The 19,006-nt window shown below is 35.9% G+C and overlaps 2 protein-coding genes across 11 annotated transcripts in view; one reads left to right on the top strand and one right to left on the bottom strand.

Annotated features, from left to right (window-relative positions):
• Positions 1-1,377: 1,377 nt before the first annotated feature.
• On the bottom strand, positions 1,378-15,454 carry pitx3 (paired-like homeodomain 3). Of its 2 annotated transcripts, XM_051918139.1 has the most exons (5): positions 15,237-15,454; positions 15,019-15,146; positions 8,947-9,073; positions 6,288-6,493; positions 1,378-2,718 (listed from the first exon to the last, which is right to left on the bottom strand). In XM_051918139.1, the coding sequence occupies exons 3-5, from the start codon at positions 9,053-9,055 to the stop codon at positions 2,152-2,154; spliced, it is 882 nt and encodes a 293-aa protein (XP_051774099.1). In that variant the 5' UTR covers positions 9,056-9,073; positions 15,019-15,146; positions 15,237-15,454; the 3' UTR covers positions 1,378-2,151. The 2 variants fall into 2 exon arrangements, with proteins under 2 accessions (XP_051774099.1, XP_051774098.1); XM_051918138.1 differs by lacking the exon at positions 15,019-15,146.
• A 1,852-nt stretch (positions 15,455-17,306) lies between these two features.
• Positions 17,307-19,006, top strand: part of gbf1 (golgi brefeldin A resistant guanine nucleotide exchange factor 1) — an 84,132-nt gene continuing 82,432 nt past the window's right edge. For all 9 annotated transcript variants that reach the window (XM_051915906.1, XM_051915899.1, XM_051915900.1 and 6 more), the window contains exon 1: positions 17,307-17,472. The gene's annotated coding sequence lies outside the window, so the exon portion shown is untranslated. The remainder of the gene's footprint in view (positions 17,473-19,006) is intronic.

Raw genomic sequence — 19,006 nt, forward strand, 5'->3', positions numbered from 1 at the left:
ATTTGTTTTGAGAGGTAAACATAAGGGACCAGAGGATATTTACCCTCCAGTGAGATATTGATTTGGAGTGCTCAGCGTGGATCATCAGTGTGAGCTCACACCATTACCTCAAATGGACAGACTCCACTGCTTTTACTCTGTGTGACAATTCATTTTAAAAGGATGCCTCACCCAAATCCGGTTTGAAATGCTGATTCGTCATGCCAGAAAGCTGTAATCATATGTCATTGTCTCACTATTGTTTAATTTCACTGCATTTTATTTATTTCCTTTTACACTAAACATCATATTTGCATGTATCCAAACTGGTTTTACTTGCACTGTATGTTATGCATGGTAAAAAAAGAAGGCAATTCTGGCAGTAGACAAGAATAACTATCTGTCAAAGAAAAGTTGTTGTCCCATATATTCTATATGTGCGTGTGTGTGTGTGTGTGTGTGTGTGGTCCTGGTAAACCGTACATTGTGGGGACAAGTATGGCAATACCAGAAATCTTTGACCTTGTGGAGACATTTTTTGGTCCCCATGAAGAAAACAGCTTAAAAATCATACAGAATTTTCTTTTTTGAAAATGTAAAAATGCTGAAAGCTATCAGTGATTGGTTGGTTTAGGGGTAGGGTTAGGGGATAGAATATACAGTTTTTACAGTAAAAAATCATTACGTCTATATGGAAAGTCCCCATAAAACATAGAAACCCAACGTGTGTGTGTGTGTGTGTGTTTGTGTTGGTTTTTATTTTATCTATCTAATTTTGTGTAACGTAATTTTGTCAAAGAAAAGTTTTTATCCTATATTTCATATGATGCATGTCTATTTTTGCAGCACATGTTTTTCCCTGTATGAAGGAGAATATATATATATATATATATATATGATTAATTATATTTATATGTATGCGTGTATATATATATTTTTTTTTTGTTTGTTTATCTTGGGTAAATGTTTCTTTAAATGTAGAATGCGAGATATAAGGTTGCTAGAGCTGTAAACCTGAGCAAGATACCCCATTGCGACTCTAGGGGGGGGATGCCTCTCGTACATTTATGTAATCTTGGCAGTATTCCCTCGGAAGTACAAGGCACTGTACCAAGAATTCCCCCCCGTTACAGGATAGTGAGTGGCGCTTGATGGAAGCCCCTCCAAGACTGTAGGTCAAACAGATCAGTGACAGGCCAATAAGAACATCTATATCTCTCTGTCTCCCGCTCTCCCGCGCTGTCACTTCTGTTGTATAATGTTGCCATGGATCTGAGGTTGCGTTGCTATGGTGTCACAAGGACATTGTGTTTTTCACCAGGCCAATGTCACGAGCGGATCATTCAGATAGTGAGCGGTATTTTCTTTCAAAGCATGGGTTATTCATAAAAACAAATAATCATTTATTTTACTTTTAATGAGACAAAGCAGGCTACACCAGAAAAAGCTTGTTTTATAACAACTGCACTCTTACATACATTATATTACAGTCATAGACTCCCTTTTTTTTAGAACACCACACAAATCTATTTACTCAATGGCTTTTTAGTTAATTCTTTTTTCTTTTCTTTTTTTAAAAAAGTCCTAATTTTCAGAGTTTTTGTACTTATTTTTCTTTTCATCTGAAACTACTCACTGCTAGGTTTTGTCATCTTACAACAACCTTTGACCTCTGACCTTAGGTGAATGGAATTCACAACAAAGATTAAAATTCCTTGAGGAGGTAAATCCGCTCGTGAGGAACATGCTCCTCTCATCATTAAAATACTACATTTCCAAGATATGTTTATCACATACAATACAGAGTCCGTTATGTACACCGTCTCGCCTGTACCAATGGTGAGAGCAGGTTTTCTTTTCGCTTTGCAAGGTCTTCCCATGAGTGCAGTGGAAGTGTTTAGGTCCTCTTTTGTCTCTAATCATGCAGTGGACAAAAGCTTTTAAACAGTTGGTCGGTACAGCAACAAAGTCTCGACATGTTTTCGCATGAGTTCTTTGAGGCCTGGTCCATTGTGAGGCTCCTTTCCTCTTGAAGCTTATTCCTATTCTGTCCTTTCAGCAACCATAACAAGTTCATTGCGGGGTGATAATGCCTCAGAGTCGGATGTGGGGTTGGCTAGACAAGGGCTTGAAGTTCGGGTCGGGGTTTTTTGAGCGCTAGGTGCGGGGACTTCATACTGGCCGGTCCACAGCATACTGGCAGGGGCTTAAGTTGGACACAGGGTTCTGCACGGCCGGGTAAGCAAAGTTGGCGTGCTGTTTGGCCTTGAGCCGGAGGCTGGCCAGACTGGAGTTGCAGGTGTCTCTGTACATGTACGGGCTGGCCGTGGTGGCATAAGGGCAGGCGGCTGCTGACACCGCCGCAGAATTGAGGGTGGGGCTGTTCAGGTTGTTCAGGTTTCCCAGGTTATTGAGGCCTGAGCCCGGCACCCCTGCCACCGCCGAGGGCACCATTGAGGAGGCCATGTTCATGGAAGGGATGGAGCTGGGCGGGGAGAACATTGGCTGGGAGGACAGCGGGCTTACATTCATGGAGTTAAAGAAAGGAAAGCTTTTGGCTGATAAGGGGCTGCTGGCCAGGCTCTTAGTTGCCCAGTTGTTGTACGAATAGCCCGAGTACATGTCGTCATACGGCTGCATGAGTCCGTTGAACTGGGCGCCGAAACCATTCTTGCACAGCTCAGCTTGCTGGTTCCTTTCTCGCTTTCTCCATTTGGCCCGGCGGTTTTTAAACCACACCTGTTTAAAAGACAACGAGAAAAGGGTTATCAGCAAAACAAAAATGTAACTTTGAATGCCATATTCTTTATCACTCTAACATAAAATATGTAAGAAAGAGCTCAACAGAACTTTAATATTCCGATTTTTTTAAACACTCCTTCTCATGAGATTTAAACAATAAAAAGTTCCGCCAGGCAGAATTTAAGTGCTTCATTTATTAAACTAATTTATTCTCTTATTATGAGTTTCCCCAGTGAGAAATGTCATTAAAGAGATTCCCTCACATTTAGTCAATTTTATATCCTATTTTTAGGGGATATTGGGTGGATTAAAGTTTTAATGTGAAAATTTAAATGAATATATTTCATTTAGCTCGCTGAGAAATTATAAAGCTGTTTTCTTGTCGATCTTTTCCCTGTGAAAGTGTTCACTGACTGTATAGTAATTAGTAAAAAAAAAACAAGCTGGAAAGGAAAATAAGAAATCAAGAGCTGCTTTTAAATATTAGGTTTCAGGAATGCAAATAATGTCCTTTATATACAATATGAAAATGAATTCTTTTAAAAGTAACATCCGTAAGAAGCACAGAAAAATGATTTCACCTTCCTCATAACTCTGTAACTCATAACATATTTTTGAAGTTAGTAACTTAAAGAAATATGATAAATACAAACAATCATGGGTATTATGACTCAAGTTAATACTTTATCACTTCTGAGAAGGATTGTCTCCACATATTTCAAAAATAACCTCACATAGTGATCATACATTGCCGGATTTGTGCTTGTGTTGTAGTTTTCTGGGAATATTTAATGACATCTTTTATCCAGCATACTGTAAATGATACCAGTTTATATTGGGAGAGAGGGAATACCCTTCTCTGTGAATGTTCCACTGACACTTTGGCAATGGTGTTTAAAGCCTTCTAAAATAACTGAATGTCAAATATAGTTCAATGATCAGTGTGCTCATTCTCTATATTTTTGGCATACAGGTATATATAATTATACAAAACTTGGTAAAGGTTTTGGCACTAGCTATGTGAACACAAAAACAAAAATCATGGACTTGATTCCAAAAGGTAAAATGGTTCTGAAAAAAATAGTCATACTTTTACTCCTCGCGGTAAACAATTGGCCACATTGGAAATGAATGGAAACAAATTTCATCTAGTGGAAACGTTTGGTACTGCACCTAAAGAAAATCTTACTGAAAGCTCATTTTTTGAGCTATTTACCTTAAATTTGGAACACAAATTTATGTTTAGATTTATGTTTCGTTTAGATTTATGGCTTTGATTTTCTCACAGTTTTAGAGTAAAACATTTTTCATAACAATAAACTTAAACTTCTATAACTTTTTTAAAGTTTTCTTTTTTTTTCTACATCAGCAATAATCTAACAACTGTCTTTTTAAAAAAGAGACCAAACATAAATCTGTGCTCCAAAGCATTCAAGATTTATGACTTTATGATTTATCAGGTCAGTGTTCCAAAAAATGTGGTTAACAGGTAATAAATGTATTATAACTACTGCATAAATATAATTTAGTACATTAAAATCCCCTAAAAACACTAAATATTAAATAAAAAATATTATCGAACTAAAATATAGTACATTCAGAGCACCAGAGGGATACTGGCTTAAATGTGTGTGTTTTTGTGGAAATAGTAAACAAATGAATGTTTTTATTATTATGTATTGTTTTTATGTATTGTTATATTTATCGTTTATGGATCCAATGTATTGTCAATATAAACACACCTTGAGCCCAAGATAAATTTCCCCTTAATAAAGTGTATTTCAATTCAATTTCAATTTCAAAACCAGCAGTGGCAGCATCAAATGGAGAAGAAACCTTCACAGTCATGTGTGGTCCATTGTGGAGGGTTTTTTAAAGTATCCTAGGTCAAGCTGGCATTAGGTCAGGGCCATGATTTAGGGTTTGTGTGTTTATTAGGAGCACATACTCTATCAATTGCGTAAATCAATATGACAGCAGAAGCATGCGGAATATGTGGCATAAGGTTCCAGCTGGGATTAGTGACATACATGCATGGTTCAGGAGGCCACTGATAGACATTAGGAAAGGAGTATCTCTACCTCTGTTGTTCTTTCAAAATAACAACCAAGACTGTGTGCTATGTGACCTTTCCTCTGGCCAACATGAATTTGATCCATTAGATGTGCGCCAGACAAGTAGGTAGCGATTGTATTGTCATCCATCAGAATGGGAGCCCACCTGCTCTCTTTGTGTGCTTCACCGATCAAACTTCGGCTTTTTGTTGGGACAGAAGGTCACAAACCTTTTCTAGGTTGTTCCAAGCAAAATATTGTTCATGTTACATCACAGATCTTAATATAGCAGTTTTCTGGTAAGAGAAAAAAAAAAAAATGCCACAGCCAATACCAAAGTTGATGTCTTGTGTTTAAGTGTTCCTGAAAATACTGGAATAACCCAGGCCTATAATTTATATCCCGTGCTTCAAAAGGACGCCCTTTCATTATACACAGTTGCACCATAGTGACAGAATAGTGAACACTCTTAGAAAAAAGGTTCAATAGAACTCTAGGGTTCTTGACTCAATTTTTAAAGAGCACTTCAAAAGGTTATTTGGGCTCTTAAGGCTCTTTGGTTATTTTTGACTTTTACATTTTTTAAATTTTAAATTTTTTTTTAGAATTGATTGGTACGAAACATGGTAAAGGTTTTGCCACTTGCTATGTGAATGACATGATTCGAAAAGGTAAAATGGTCCTGAAAATGGTCCTCCTTGTGGTCAGAAATGACCGCAGTGGAAATGAATGGGAAACTAATTTCATCTAGTGGAAGCGTTTGGTACTGCGCCCAAACAAAATCTTACTGAAAACTCATTTTTTGAGATATCAATCTCAAATTTGGAACACAACTTGTTTAGAGTTATGTCTGTGATTTTATTGCAGTTTTAGAGTAAAACATGTTTTGGAAAATATATACTTCATATAAAAATTGAAAATAGTATTTTGTGCATTTGTCATAATAAACTTTCATAACAACAAAAACGTTCATAACAATAAAACTTTTTTCCACTTTAGCAATAATCTACCAAGTTTTTTAAAAATAAACCAAACTTTAAATCTGTGTTTTAAAGCATTCAAGATTTATGACAGTTTGACGTTGGAAATTTCATTTTCAGGTCTATGCTCGAAAAGTGGTTAACAGTTAATAAATGGATTATAACTACTGCATAAATATAATTTAGTACCATAAAATCCCCTAAAAATACAAAATATTAAATAAAAACCTTATCAAACTACATTCATTCATTCATTTCATTTAAAAAAAAACATTGGTCATTTTTGACCACCACACGAAGAGCACCAGAGGGTTAAATGATTACATGATACAACGTAAGTTATTTCAACTTTCTAGGTATGTTTATGAGCTGTTTAATTTAACCCTTTAAATAACCTTTTCTTCTAAGAGTGTAACTTCTTACTTTTGTCAGTCAGGGTGTCAACTCACAATAGTTTTGATTATTACATCGACAATTGTTTTTGAGCCCCAAAGTGCATGATGCAGTGATTTAGTCTGGCAGGGACACGTACCCGTACTCTTGCTTCTGTGAGGTTGGTCCACACAGCGATCTCCTCCCGTGTGCTCATGTCAGGATAACGGTTTCTCTGAAAGGTGGCTTCGAGTTCCTGGAGCTGCTGGCTGGTAAAGTGTGTCCTTTGACGGCGCTGTTTTTTCTTTAGAGAGCCGTCCTCTGGGTTTGACTCATCTGTGTGGTTCTGATGGGACTTCTCTGTGTCTGTATGGGTCAGAGGAAAAAGCCTTAATTAAACCGATACATATACGGTAAACTCCCACAATTATCCCAAAAATGATCCGCAATACAATATTATTATAAAATAAAATAAGCTATGGATGTGCTAAACACAAAGAGTACTTAGTTTCTGTTTGCCTTGAAAGCAAGATCAAGATAAACTGCAGGGCCCAAAGTGTTTTTGTATGTGTGATGAAAATCCTCCCTCTGTGGTGTAGAGTTCTGCAAATTGCAAATTGAAGACCCCACAGAAAGGGCTAAATTAGCTGGCCACATAATCCTGGGATCAGCCATTAGTGACAGGGCAGGTTTGGGGCTGTTTGGCAAGAGCTTAACTCTCTAGGAGCAGTTCTAACTAATCAGCCAGCTTTCCAGGGCCTCTAGGAAAACCAATAAGACATCATGCTGCCATCTGTCAGTGGACAGATACCCTTTAACTCTTATAGCAGCATCTATTAAGCAGAAGTCCCATAAAAATAAAACATGAACATCACAATAATTCAATTTAAGATTCATTGAATAAGAGTTAAATTAAATTAAATTAATGTATTGTAAGTGGATAACATGAGCGGAGAAATTACTGAGAAATCAACAACATTTTGGGTTTGCATCTGTTCTTTCAGTATAGGCCGTGTATAGGCGTGAGAGGAACACAGAACTTGCAATCCCGACACCGCTAAATTTTTTCATTCGCTTGCTGTATTAGCCTACTGTCAACGCTTTTTAAAGCATTGTAGTTGTAATTATGTTGGGGTTTAATCTATATATAATATCGCGGAAATATTTTTGGTCCATCAACGAGTAGATAGGCCTGTGGATTTATGAGGATTTATGACTGACTGAAATTAAACATGTTCACCATTCGTTCAACATTTTTTGTGATAGTGAACATATGTAGTCAACCAAAAACGCTGTTTCATTAAATTAAATATAGTAAAATTATAACCTTTTTATAGTAAAATTCTATAACTATATAACCTTATTTAGTAGCCTATTATTTTTTATCCCCAATGTTGTTCAGAGTGACTTTAATTTCATGTTTGTAGCCAATATTTTTAAATGAACACAATTTCTTAGCTAATAATAATAATAGGCTAATAATAATAATAATAATACATTTTCATACTATTTAATTAAATGCAGTGTAATTTACATCTTTTTTATTAAGACATGCACTTTTCAGAAATGCGGTAGGCGATATTAGGCTTATGAAAGAGTAGGAGGCCTAAATAAACCCGCAAGATAGTCTATAAATAAAATGTGAAAACGTATAATCATAATTTAACAGCTTAATCTAATATGTTTTTTAATAGAGTTAATTTTAGTAGAAGACGATATTTTCCCATTGGCGGTTCAATTTTTTCCCATTATTTAGAGGCTACCCGCTCTATGAGATTATGGGTTTCTAAAAATATAAACTTTCCATAAACAACCAACTTGTGGCGATTCTTCCGGATAGGGATATTTAGGCCTATCATCTGCTGATGGAAATTGCAATTAAACTTAAAATACGGTCCGAATACAGACATATGTTTATCAGTTTTCAGTGTCATAGACCTTCCTATGGGATATAGCTAGGTTTAACATCGTAAAAAAAAAAAAAAACACATAAACAATAAAATCGCTTTCCTCATTATGTTAATGCCTTTTTACATTAAACCTAATTTTTGCAACTGGCTGCATGCGCGCTGACATGCTTTAAAACCAAATATGTACGAATTGGTCGTGAGATAGCGTTGTTTAAAACTGTAACGCTTCAGGCTAACACCTAGATAAGCCTAACAAGTATAGGCCTAATTTAAGTTACAATAGACGCATTTTCTTAGTTTGTTCAGGATTAGCCTACATCTTCTGTCGCGCAGTGTCTCGGTGAAGTGCACATCGTCTTCAGACCTTTGCTCTTTTCACAGGTGTTTAGGTTTATTCGCATTGTCCTACTTGACTGTCATTTGGATACCAAATTTGAGGCACAGGAATGAATAATTTATGCACCGTTTCTTCAGCACGTGACTGGCTAGCCGGGATGTTCTCCTTCAAATGGCGACTGTCATCAGTACACAGTGCACACAGAAAGACTGTCTGTAAAAGCTATAGGCTACCTGGATTCAAATGACCCAAGATTATTCAAAACTACAACCCAAGATGTGGAGCTGTTATTGCTAACCCAATTCAACTTGAACACGAATTAAAGAACACAATGTGTCATAAAATACCCAATAGAATGTGCTTATATAAGCATTCATTCATGCAATTGGCCGATAGGGTAGCAATATCTGAATTTGGACTGTCTATCACAAAACTGAAAGATTTCGATTAGGCTAATAGGCCTATTTAGATAACAAGATAGCAGCCTATTATATAAACGGTTTTTACTTTAAAATCAAGTAAGAGTAAATGAATTTTTGTGTGTTGATGATTAAACATGAATATGTACTGACCACTGTTGTCCTGCCCTTTGCATCCCGGATCGTGTTGAGGAGTCCCGGAGTCAGACAGAGACAGTGCCGGGCTACGGGCCTCACTGTCCGTTAGAAGGTTAAAATCCATCACCTCGACCGCCAGGCTCTGTGAACGGGACAGGGTCATATTTACATGAATGCTGATAGCTACACCATATACACAAGCTCAATACACATGAGACAGCATTGTTTGCGCAGCTTCACTGGGAGGCAGCTCATTCTGAGTTGTGATAATGAAATAAAAGACACAAATCCCCTTTTATTCTTACATTTATAGATGTTGTAATCTTCTTGTTCATTAGATTTCCTTAAACAGACCTATAATATTTGCACGACTGCTCAGCGTCGCTCAGGAATATCAAAAAAGAACAAAATTTACGAACACTGTAAACAAAAAGTTGAATTGCTGCATTAAAAGTTGGTGGCAAAGTCACAACCTGCAGTGACTTTGAAGTTCATTGTATTATTTCAAAACGTTAGCCTATTATTTATGATGAAGAAAATTGATTGAGAACCAATTTAACAGAATAGAAATTATTGAAATGTTGGGTTAAATGGATGGAAATAAAGATGTTTTTCAACGCTGTACGACATAATGATGAAAAATATTTTCACACTCAGACTGCCCGTGTAAAGAAACGTAATTTTAATAATAAATAAAATAATAATAAAATATAATTTTAAATATTTAATGAGGTCTATAAACTAAACAATGATTTTGTCAATGCTTTCGCTAAATAGCCAGGCCTTTTATTTATTTATTTATTTATTTATTGTTTGTTCATCGCTTTTGGTAGAATTTTCCTGCGCAAAAAGTACAGAGATGGGAAAAGAACAGTTAAATTTAAACCCTCAAAATAAAACATATAAATCTAAATAAATAAACCCACTGCTGGAATAAATCAGAACATAGGCCTATTAAACCGAATGTGCAATAAGAAATTAAAAATAACAATTATTTGCATGTTTCATCATATCAAATGAGATGTAGTAATAAAGCCCAGCGCATTTGCTTTGTGTTGCAAATCTCCAAAATGATAGGGTTCATCCGTTTACAACTGTACTCTTTATGTCTGAAAACGTTTTGGACTAGACACCGATCAATCAAAGTTCAAAATTACGTGAACCAAAAGCCTTAAATAGCAGCCTCGTAATAGAGCCTAAAATAACATCTCGTTTATTTATGTAACAGCAGCTACACCCCAGAGATATAGAAACATAATCACACTGCGTCTTAGAATCTGTTATGTGACTGGATGAAGCAAACGGCACCGAAACTCGCGCGCCGAAGAGAGTTTACTGAACTGAACGCCAACAGGCTACAAAACATGCGATTTTCTCTTTTATTATTTGCTGCTGGATTTCACCTCTCTTCAAGGATTCATAGGTTGTTAAAGGCGGGAAGGTTTGACTGATATAAACTTGTAGATGAAAAGAGATTCCCATTTAAAATAAAAACAATAATTTTACATTCGAATTTTTCTTCACACTTTCGAACTCAAAATAGCCCATTCCCTTCATGAAATTATTTTTTTTTTGTTGACGTTTTAAATTAAACTTCTATGTAATGATGAACTCTCACAAAACATAGGCTACATGCTTAAACCTCTATGGTTCCTTATTTTCCAACAGCTATCAATCACTGAAATAGCCTATCTCATGGAAAACATTTTTATAGCTTCCCATCAGTTGAAGATTACACAAATATATAGCTTATAGTTTAGCCAAGGAGTCACATTAATTTTTCCAAAGAGCGCTTAATTCGTACATTTCTACGTTTCCAAAATGATCGGAGTAGCAAAACATTTGTAAATAAACAAGCGCTTCGGACTACTCGACTTGTGCAACTTCATTAGAACTTTCTCCTTGCTTTCACAGAGAATAAAGGGCCATAAATACTTGAATTCAATTAGAATCTATACGAGAAAAAAAAAATGTATTGGTTAAAAAAACTAATTTAGAAGGATACGCAGTCTGCGCATGCACAGGACTGCATTTACACGACAGATCACAATGCATAATGTGGGCCTACTTTGATTAACACAACTAATTGCTATAAAGAGATAATAAACTCTTTAAAATGATGGGTTTGTTGATTTCACAGATATTATTCTGACTCTGCGATACGTTTTAATAAACTTTTTTTTTTTCTATTAAAAGAAGAACAGGCTAAATGGGCGCCCTTGTTTATCGCCCCATGGTTTAAGTGTTAGTTTTGAAAATAATAAATATGCTTAACAACTTTCAGACAAAATAACATGTCATTTGTTCATTGTTTGCGCTATGCAATATTTGGCAACATTTACGCACTATTCTTAAACTCGCTGAGGATTTTGGGGAAAGTTTTGACCTTAGTTCAGCACCTATAGATATGACAGCTCCCGTATAAGTTTTACTTAATACACGCGATCTACGGACAGGTTTGGAAATCAGCCAGGCATTTCTCCATGGTATATAATATGAATTGGTGGTGATGACCGCCTTTTCCATCATTAATAGAACATATTCCGGATTAACAATAGTGTCTCATTATGGCCCAGACTAATTAATCTAATTTCATCAGTGAGTGGAATATTATATAGGCCTACACTTTCTCCAGAACATAATTAATCACATCTTTCTTTCTTTCTTAAATAGTTTTCAGTACATGTACAATCAATAAAAGCTAAGGCATGGAATCCTCCATCCATTAGAAGAAACAAACAAGTGCCATAGTGAAAAATCAGGAAGTGATCAGTATTCATGAGGTGACAGACCCTGGGGATCTACAGATTATCAGTGGTGATAAATAACAGACTAACATATTAGTATCACTGATTTACAACTTTTTCAATACCAAAACATTAGTGTTTACTAGATGCCTTTTTCAGAGTCAAATCACATTTCCAATTAGGTTCTGATACCATGATGATAAACAACTAGGCTTAGGCCTAGATACTCGATATAACGAATTCTTAAAGAAAAACATTTGGAAAACAAAGCAGGGTGTCCTGTTAAATTATAATGATTTGTTTTAGTGTGCACAGGACAGATTTTTGTCTTTGTGCTGTCTTTGCACAGTGTAATTTGGCCTATAAATGAAATTAATCAATTAACATTCATTCATTAATCAAGATATATTCTACAAATATGTTCTAACACTCTTACTTTCTTATACTCCACCCTGTTCATCAATCAAAATGTCCATTTTTAAGATACAATATAATCTATATAATCACTTTTCTTTTTAATCTAATAAGCAATTGAGGTAACTTTCTTTGTAAATGCAGCTGGCTTGTGGGGTGGTGAGAATCACGAGAAAGCAGAATTACAATCACTATATAGATATACTTCAACACATACCCCAATGGTTATCTGTCAGGTAAGCTGCTCAGATGCTGTTCCTTTTGCTTTAGCTTTGTTCCCAATGCTATAGGTGACGTAAGCTGGTTATTTCATCCTGAGCAAGGTGTCAATGCACCCCCCACCCCTCTCCCCTACCAGGACTTGTGACATTATTACATTTCAAACTCTATCAAGGGTCCTCTAAGGATTGTGGGCCAACAAGGCGAGATGCACTGATACATTTCTTAAATGTAAAAAAAATGGAGAGACCAAATGGGAAAGTGACCTGGTTTTTCTGACCTTTGGTCTATCTCATGGTTATGTATATAGAATCTGGCTTATATAACCAATTGTCCAAATGAATGTTCAAAAGTTTTCAAATTGTTAAAAGGCTAAAATGCACTATATTAGTAATAATAATAATTTTATATGCTGTTTTATATTTCTGTAAATCTTCTGTGAAATAAAGTTTGGCTCAAACTTTATGTGTCTCTTCTGTGTCACACACATCATATTGTGAAATTTATGCTGCCTTTGAGATATGGCTCAGGGAATTCTTGTCAGTGAGGAGGCAGTTTATATACACGACATCGATCTCATTAAAATATATATATAATAAGAGAAGAGATAATAGAGGTAAAATCCTCTCGTTTTTCAGAAGATTGCTGGGTCCATCTGTTGGTTCGACAGAGGCAGACAGCATACATTTCCACGGGCTGCTGCATTATCTCAGGAATTATTCATAAACGCGTTTAGAATTAATTCCTTGGATTAAGAGTTGATTAAGATGTGTGTCACTTTGCTGTCTGAGAACTTATTAAGGGCCCACTCGAGCCGGCGGCAGATGGAATTTCTACCCAATGTTTGTAGATGTTAATTTCTCCCCTCCTAACACCCATTTGCATTTGGCTGTGTATGTCAAAGCGCGGCTTTTCCTGCACGCACAGCTCCGACTATCCGTGTACGAGGAGATGCTCATCTCACTATAAGATCGGTCATGTTTACTCCATTACACAGCACGCGCGCACTATTCGACGTTCGACTGAGATACTAATGTTTTGGTAATGAAATTATATCCACAAAAATCCTTGATATTCGTTTGTTAGCAAAATTGGAAGAAAGTAGCCTATAGGCTACATGTTTGTGAGTTTTGAGGAGGCTGAATTTATGGCCGAAGTACAGGCTTGTGTGTGTTTGTGTAGCGTATTATATCACCACTAAAAGCAACATGAGAAGACGAAAAGACATGACCAAACACAAGAGCGTCACGCGCTGTTCTGCCTGTGAGGATTAACCATGCACACACATGAATAAACTGTTTTTATTGTTTTTAAAGGTATTAGCTATTTTGTTTAAACGAGATTTAGCGGTTATGATTGACTTTTGAACGTTTGTTTTATTTTAACTAGGCCTATGCTAGCCTACATTTATCGTTAGTAGGAATAAAAAATTGTTGAAATAAAAACAAGCATTCATAATAAACAAGAAAACAACTATTTAAATACTGAAATAAAACACAACTAAGACAAATGCAACAACAACAAAAAAAAATAAAATAAAATAAATAAATAAATATTAGCCTAAAGGAAATGGAACCTATTCGGATTAATTTTGGTTTTTGATACTCCGGCAAAAATGTTTCGGTCAATCTTGTTTGACTATTTGGCCGCATGTAAATTTAAATAAACAGGTGCGTTTGCTTGAGTATGTTTATATTTTACATTTAGGCCTACAGAAATGCCCCCAAACATTTGCTGAAGCTAGGCTAATGTATAAGTAAATTGTTGCATGTCATCGTTCCTTTATTCCGATTTTAAAAAGCGAGCTGTTTTAAAATATTATCCTAATTTTTTTTTTTTCGTTTTTATACGAAATAACTGAACAGTGGGAGCGGGTATCTTACGGCTTTGGAAGTTTAGAGCACCAGCCACCTATCATTTTGGGTATAATGAATTAATATTTTGACTTATAATATTTTAATATTCATTCATTCATGAATATTCATTCATTCATAATATTTTGACTTATAGGCCTATAACAATGCCGGAAAAACGTGGTTATGTGATACTCAGCAATAGCCTATAGAAAGCGAAATTCGGAGATATCGAGGTTTCATGTTGTTGTTTTTGTAATCCAATGCGAGTTAAACACAATTGTCATGTTAAAACGATGTAACAAAAGTTTTATTAACCGTCGACAATGCTTCAAATCACTTTTGCTGATGGCACAATTTGTCTAAATTAACTCAAAAATCAATGCAAGCTTTTATTTTAACAAATTTAAAACATTATCTAAAGCCTTCCGCAAGCCAGCGCTTAACTGAAAATATTTTGCACCGTGCTAAAAAAAAAAAAAAAAAAAAAAAAGAGTTAAACAGTGTTTAAATAAAAATTATGAATGCAGACAACATGTAACTTCCTAGGACCTTCCTGTTTTTCTTAATGAAAAGAATTGTGTTATCAAGCTGAAAAATTGTTTCATTATTTAAAACATTGTCTAATAATTAAACCCCATATTTAACTGTAATAATAACCTTATAGACACGATATTGCATATTTTAAAGTTAAAGTAACCTTCAAGGAGTAAGTCTATATTTACTAGCTGCTGTACATGTTGTACTGAGGTTTGTACATTTCGGCACAGCCGGACATAATCTCATCAACTTCAGCCCGATGATAAACGACGCTGGCTCGTCCCATGTTTCTCCAGTCGCCCATCAAAACTGACCTTTATGTGAGCTCATGGGCGCGGGTCTCTACGGCTTCTGGAGCACCTCACCTATCAGCAAAATGTGCTGCGATCTATTTTGTCTGACACGACAGGTCTGGATTCAGGTAGCCTATATTTTTGAGAGACTGGAAGGAGACAACATCCTCACAGCTCCTCCATCGCACGAGAGCACATATCATCAGCACCACAGTGATTTTTGTCATGCATCTACTCACATGAATCCCGGTCTAGTGGAGGTAATCCTCGAAAAATGTACAACTCTCGCGTGTTAGCTGCTTTTCTGAAACGATGCAGTCGTCATGTAGAAAGTTCCTTAGGATGAGCAAAACAAAAGAGACAGTTTCCTATTTCTCTCTCTCGGTGTTGCCTGTCATAAGTTTGTAGCGGAGAGTGAAGGCTCGATCCCCATGCAGAGGGGAACTGACTTTATGCTAAATATCTCGTGCGACAGGTCCGCGGCAGGAATGAATGCCCACCCCTTCTCTCTCTCTCTCTCTCTCTCTCTCTCTCTCTCTCTCTCTCTCTCTCAGAGAGTCTCTGACATGCGCTCGCTAAACATACGCACAGTAAATCAAGGCTTCGGTCAATCACCCTGAGCTCACTTCCACTGTTTCTCCAAAACTTAATAGATTAGTTAGCGTTGTGTTATTTCACGTTATTAGGTTATTTCTTTCTGCTCAGTAAATTTTCAACTCTATAGGCTTGTTTCCTCAAACACTCTTAAAAATAAAGGTTATTAGCTGGCATCCATGATTCCATGAAGAACCTTTAACAATCATGGAACCTTTCAAATGCACAAACGGTTCTTTATATTGGAAAAGCCAAATTAGACAAATTACTCAGACAAAAATGGTTCTTTGAAAGGTTCTTCTATGCGAAGACCCTCTTATGCACATTTATTTTTAAGAATTTTTGAAGCGTTAATACCTATCGATCTACCCATATACAGTAGCTATTCATCTGTTTGAATAAAGAATAATGTAAATAAAAAATGACACCCAATAAAAAGATCAAATAAATAATAAAATCATACCCAAGTCAGTTGTAGGCTAATTTAAAGCAGATGTGTGCATAAAGGCTATAATTCTCTCTTGATGAGCCATTAGATTCAGGGTGTTTAACACGAATCGCTAATCATACGAATTCGTACGTTTTTTGCTAAATCGTACGTATTTTACGAGTTGCCAAATTCGTATGAATTCGTACGAATGACCTAGCCTTAACCCCGCCCCCAAACCTACCCGTACAAATCGTATGAATTCGTACGAATTCGTATGAATTATCCACCTCGTAAAATACGTACGAACTGGTCGTGAGATAGAGTTGAATCGACCCATATTTTACGTGCGTGCAACGACTAAGATACTATCTCAAGTTACTTTGCCTTTTCGTAATGTTTAGTTAGGCTATTTATCAATCAAATGTAAGTAATGCACGTCTCTTTATAGGCCTATGTAGATAGAAAAGTCTTAATTAAAAAATAAAAACGAAATAACTGTTTTAGGTGTTCATGGTTCAGGGCTATATGACATGCTGATATTATTAGACGTTGAAGATGTATACGTTTGTTGTACACTTCTGCTGATTTTTTTTTTTTTTTAGATACAAAACACGACTTTACAGATTATGGATAGATTTCATGCCCCGCACCGGCAGTCAAACAATAGCCTAGGGTAATGCCCTACTTGGGCAAAGTTGTTGAATGTGGATATGAACTTTTGTGCAATATTCTATATAGCCCGTTTATTTGAATCACTGGGTTTATGCTATTCCTGTTAGCAAACAGCTTAAAATACCTTTTCAATTGATTTGCAGCATTGACATAAGTTTCTGTATTGACGTGTATTGTTCATTTCTGTCAGAATCTTCCGAAGGACTGTTCCTATATGCAATCTAACAATATATATTTATTTGGAAGCTGTATCGCTTATTAATTTTCTTTATGAAACCGCATTATCAGAGCTCTAGTAGGTTTTGACAGGAGAAAAATAAGCCCGTGTGTATGAACTCTGAACGCCTCCGTCATGCTGTTTCGTCATCGGTGTAATTCAACCAACCGTGCTGGGATGTGATTTCACCGAAGAGCCGCCCTATTTTAAACGCGAACAGGAGAATATTAATGTTACGGCAACGATAAACAGTGTTATTGGCTTTGCAGCATATAAACACTTAAAACTAGCCATTTAAAATTAAGTTAATGATATGTGATTGTTTCGAAATAACGACATAATCTCTTTTAAACAGACGGGAAGTAGAGTCCTAGAGTCAAAAGACCATTGGCTGAAACAGCTGTCAGTTGACAGGAAATATCATGGTAGTGTGCGCCTACACCATTTCCACGTCAGTAAGTTTGCCTGTGGTGGAGATTACCTACCGGTGACAGAATATCTGTCTATTGATATTACAGAAAAACAGCAGGGCATGACAACTCTACGTGGAACTGTCTAAAGTGTAAGCCTTTATTTAACGCAGTCATTGCAGCATTATTACTTAACTGTACGCTTTTGGCAGCCTGCTAAACTAGTTAGCCAAACGGGTAGAAATGAATCTGAACGCCATTTTGGATTCGCTGCCATAGTGTCAACAGCAGTGTTTTTCTGTTTTTCTGTTTTGACAGACGCGTGAACGCAGAAATAGACACAATCTCTTATAAAGCAAAACGAAAGGGTCACGAGGTCTCATTTCACACTTTTTTTTGTGTAGTTTAACAGCTGTAGTCGGTATGACAAACCGCTTGCTAGCTTGTTAACAGGTTGGTTAGCTGTATCATCAGCTCTGTTGATTGTTCATAAGTCTTTTGGTTTTCTCATTCATATTCGCATCTTTAAGTAGAAGAAATGTGGAAGATACGTGAAGATATATGTTCATATTGGTCGCTTAACACGTGTATTTTGTCATTGACAAGCATTGCTAGCAAGCTCGCTAAGCTTATTGGCCTACTGATCAATTCAGCTATAATCAATTCACGTTCCTCATCAACCTTTGTACATCATACGGCGCACTGAGACTGACTGTAGACAGATTGTTTGTTATCAAAAGATGCTGGTATTACTAATGATGTTGAAGATAACTGATCTATTGCAGTGTGCCTGACTGTCTGTCATGAAGATGTGCTCTGTAGCATCATGAATGATGCTGGTTGTTAGTACGTGGCCATCATCACTGAATGATCCGGGCCCTCTCTTTCAAATATCTGCTTGTAATAGAGCGATCAATTATGTGCTTCATTAGATGGATTAATGTTTATGCTCAGATATTTGACTATAGAGTTTCTTAATTTCTCTTCATTATGTGTTGGTTTAGAGGTACAGTGTTGTACATTTAAACATTGAACTTAAATGCTCTTAACCCTGTAAAGTCCTGTAAAGGGTTTTTTTTGATTTTGTAGCTCATGTGGTATGATATCAGAGAATATGAAACTCAATATGGAATCCTCTGTTTTATGCAGAGGCCCAAACTGAGCAAAAATATAAATTTTTGTGCAGTTGCTGATATTTATAATATGGCTAAGAAGTCCGATGAAATGTAAAATCAATGAAATTTTTATAACAATATAAATTGCAAATATCAGTTGACAATTTCAATCTCCCAATAAAATATCTTAGTAAGATAATATTTAAATGCTCATAAGCACTATATTTTTGATCAAAGCTCTGTGGTTTTTATTGTGGGGACAAAACATGTAATGGAATGCTATACGATGATGATTGAAAGATGTACAATATAAATGTTTCTCAAAAGCCTAATATTTACTATTAGGCCTAAAAGCCTATTAATACTCACATTTTAACATGACTTTTCTAAAAAATGATGTATGGATAATTAAGTAAATCTAAGTTGCTTCAGTCAAGTGTTCATCTTGAAATATTTTTAAGAATGTAAGAAGTTATTCTTATATTTACTTCATAAAAATCAGTAAAGATTTCATAGCAAAAAGATGTGTGTACCATGACCTGAAGGTGGAGAGTTGTAGAATTATGCTAAA

The sequence above is a fragment of the Ctenopharyngodon idella genome, chromosome 13 (assembly GCF_019924925.1).
Source record: "Ctenopharyngodon idella isolate HZGC_01 chromosome 13, HZGC01, whole genome shotgun sequence".
NCBI lineage: Eukaryota > Metazoa > Chordata > Actinopteri > Cypriniformes > Xenocyprididae > Ctenopharyngodon > Ctenopharyngodon idella.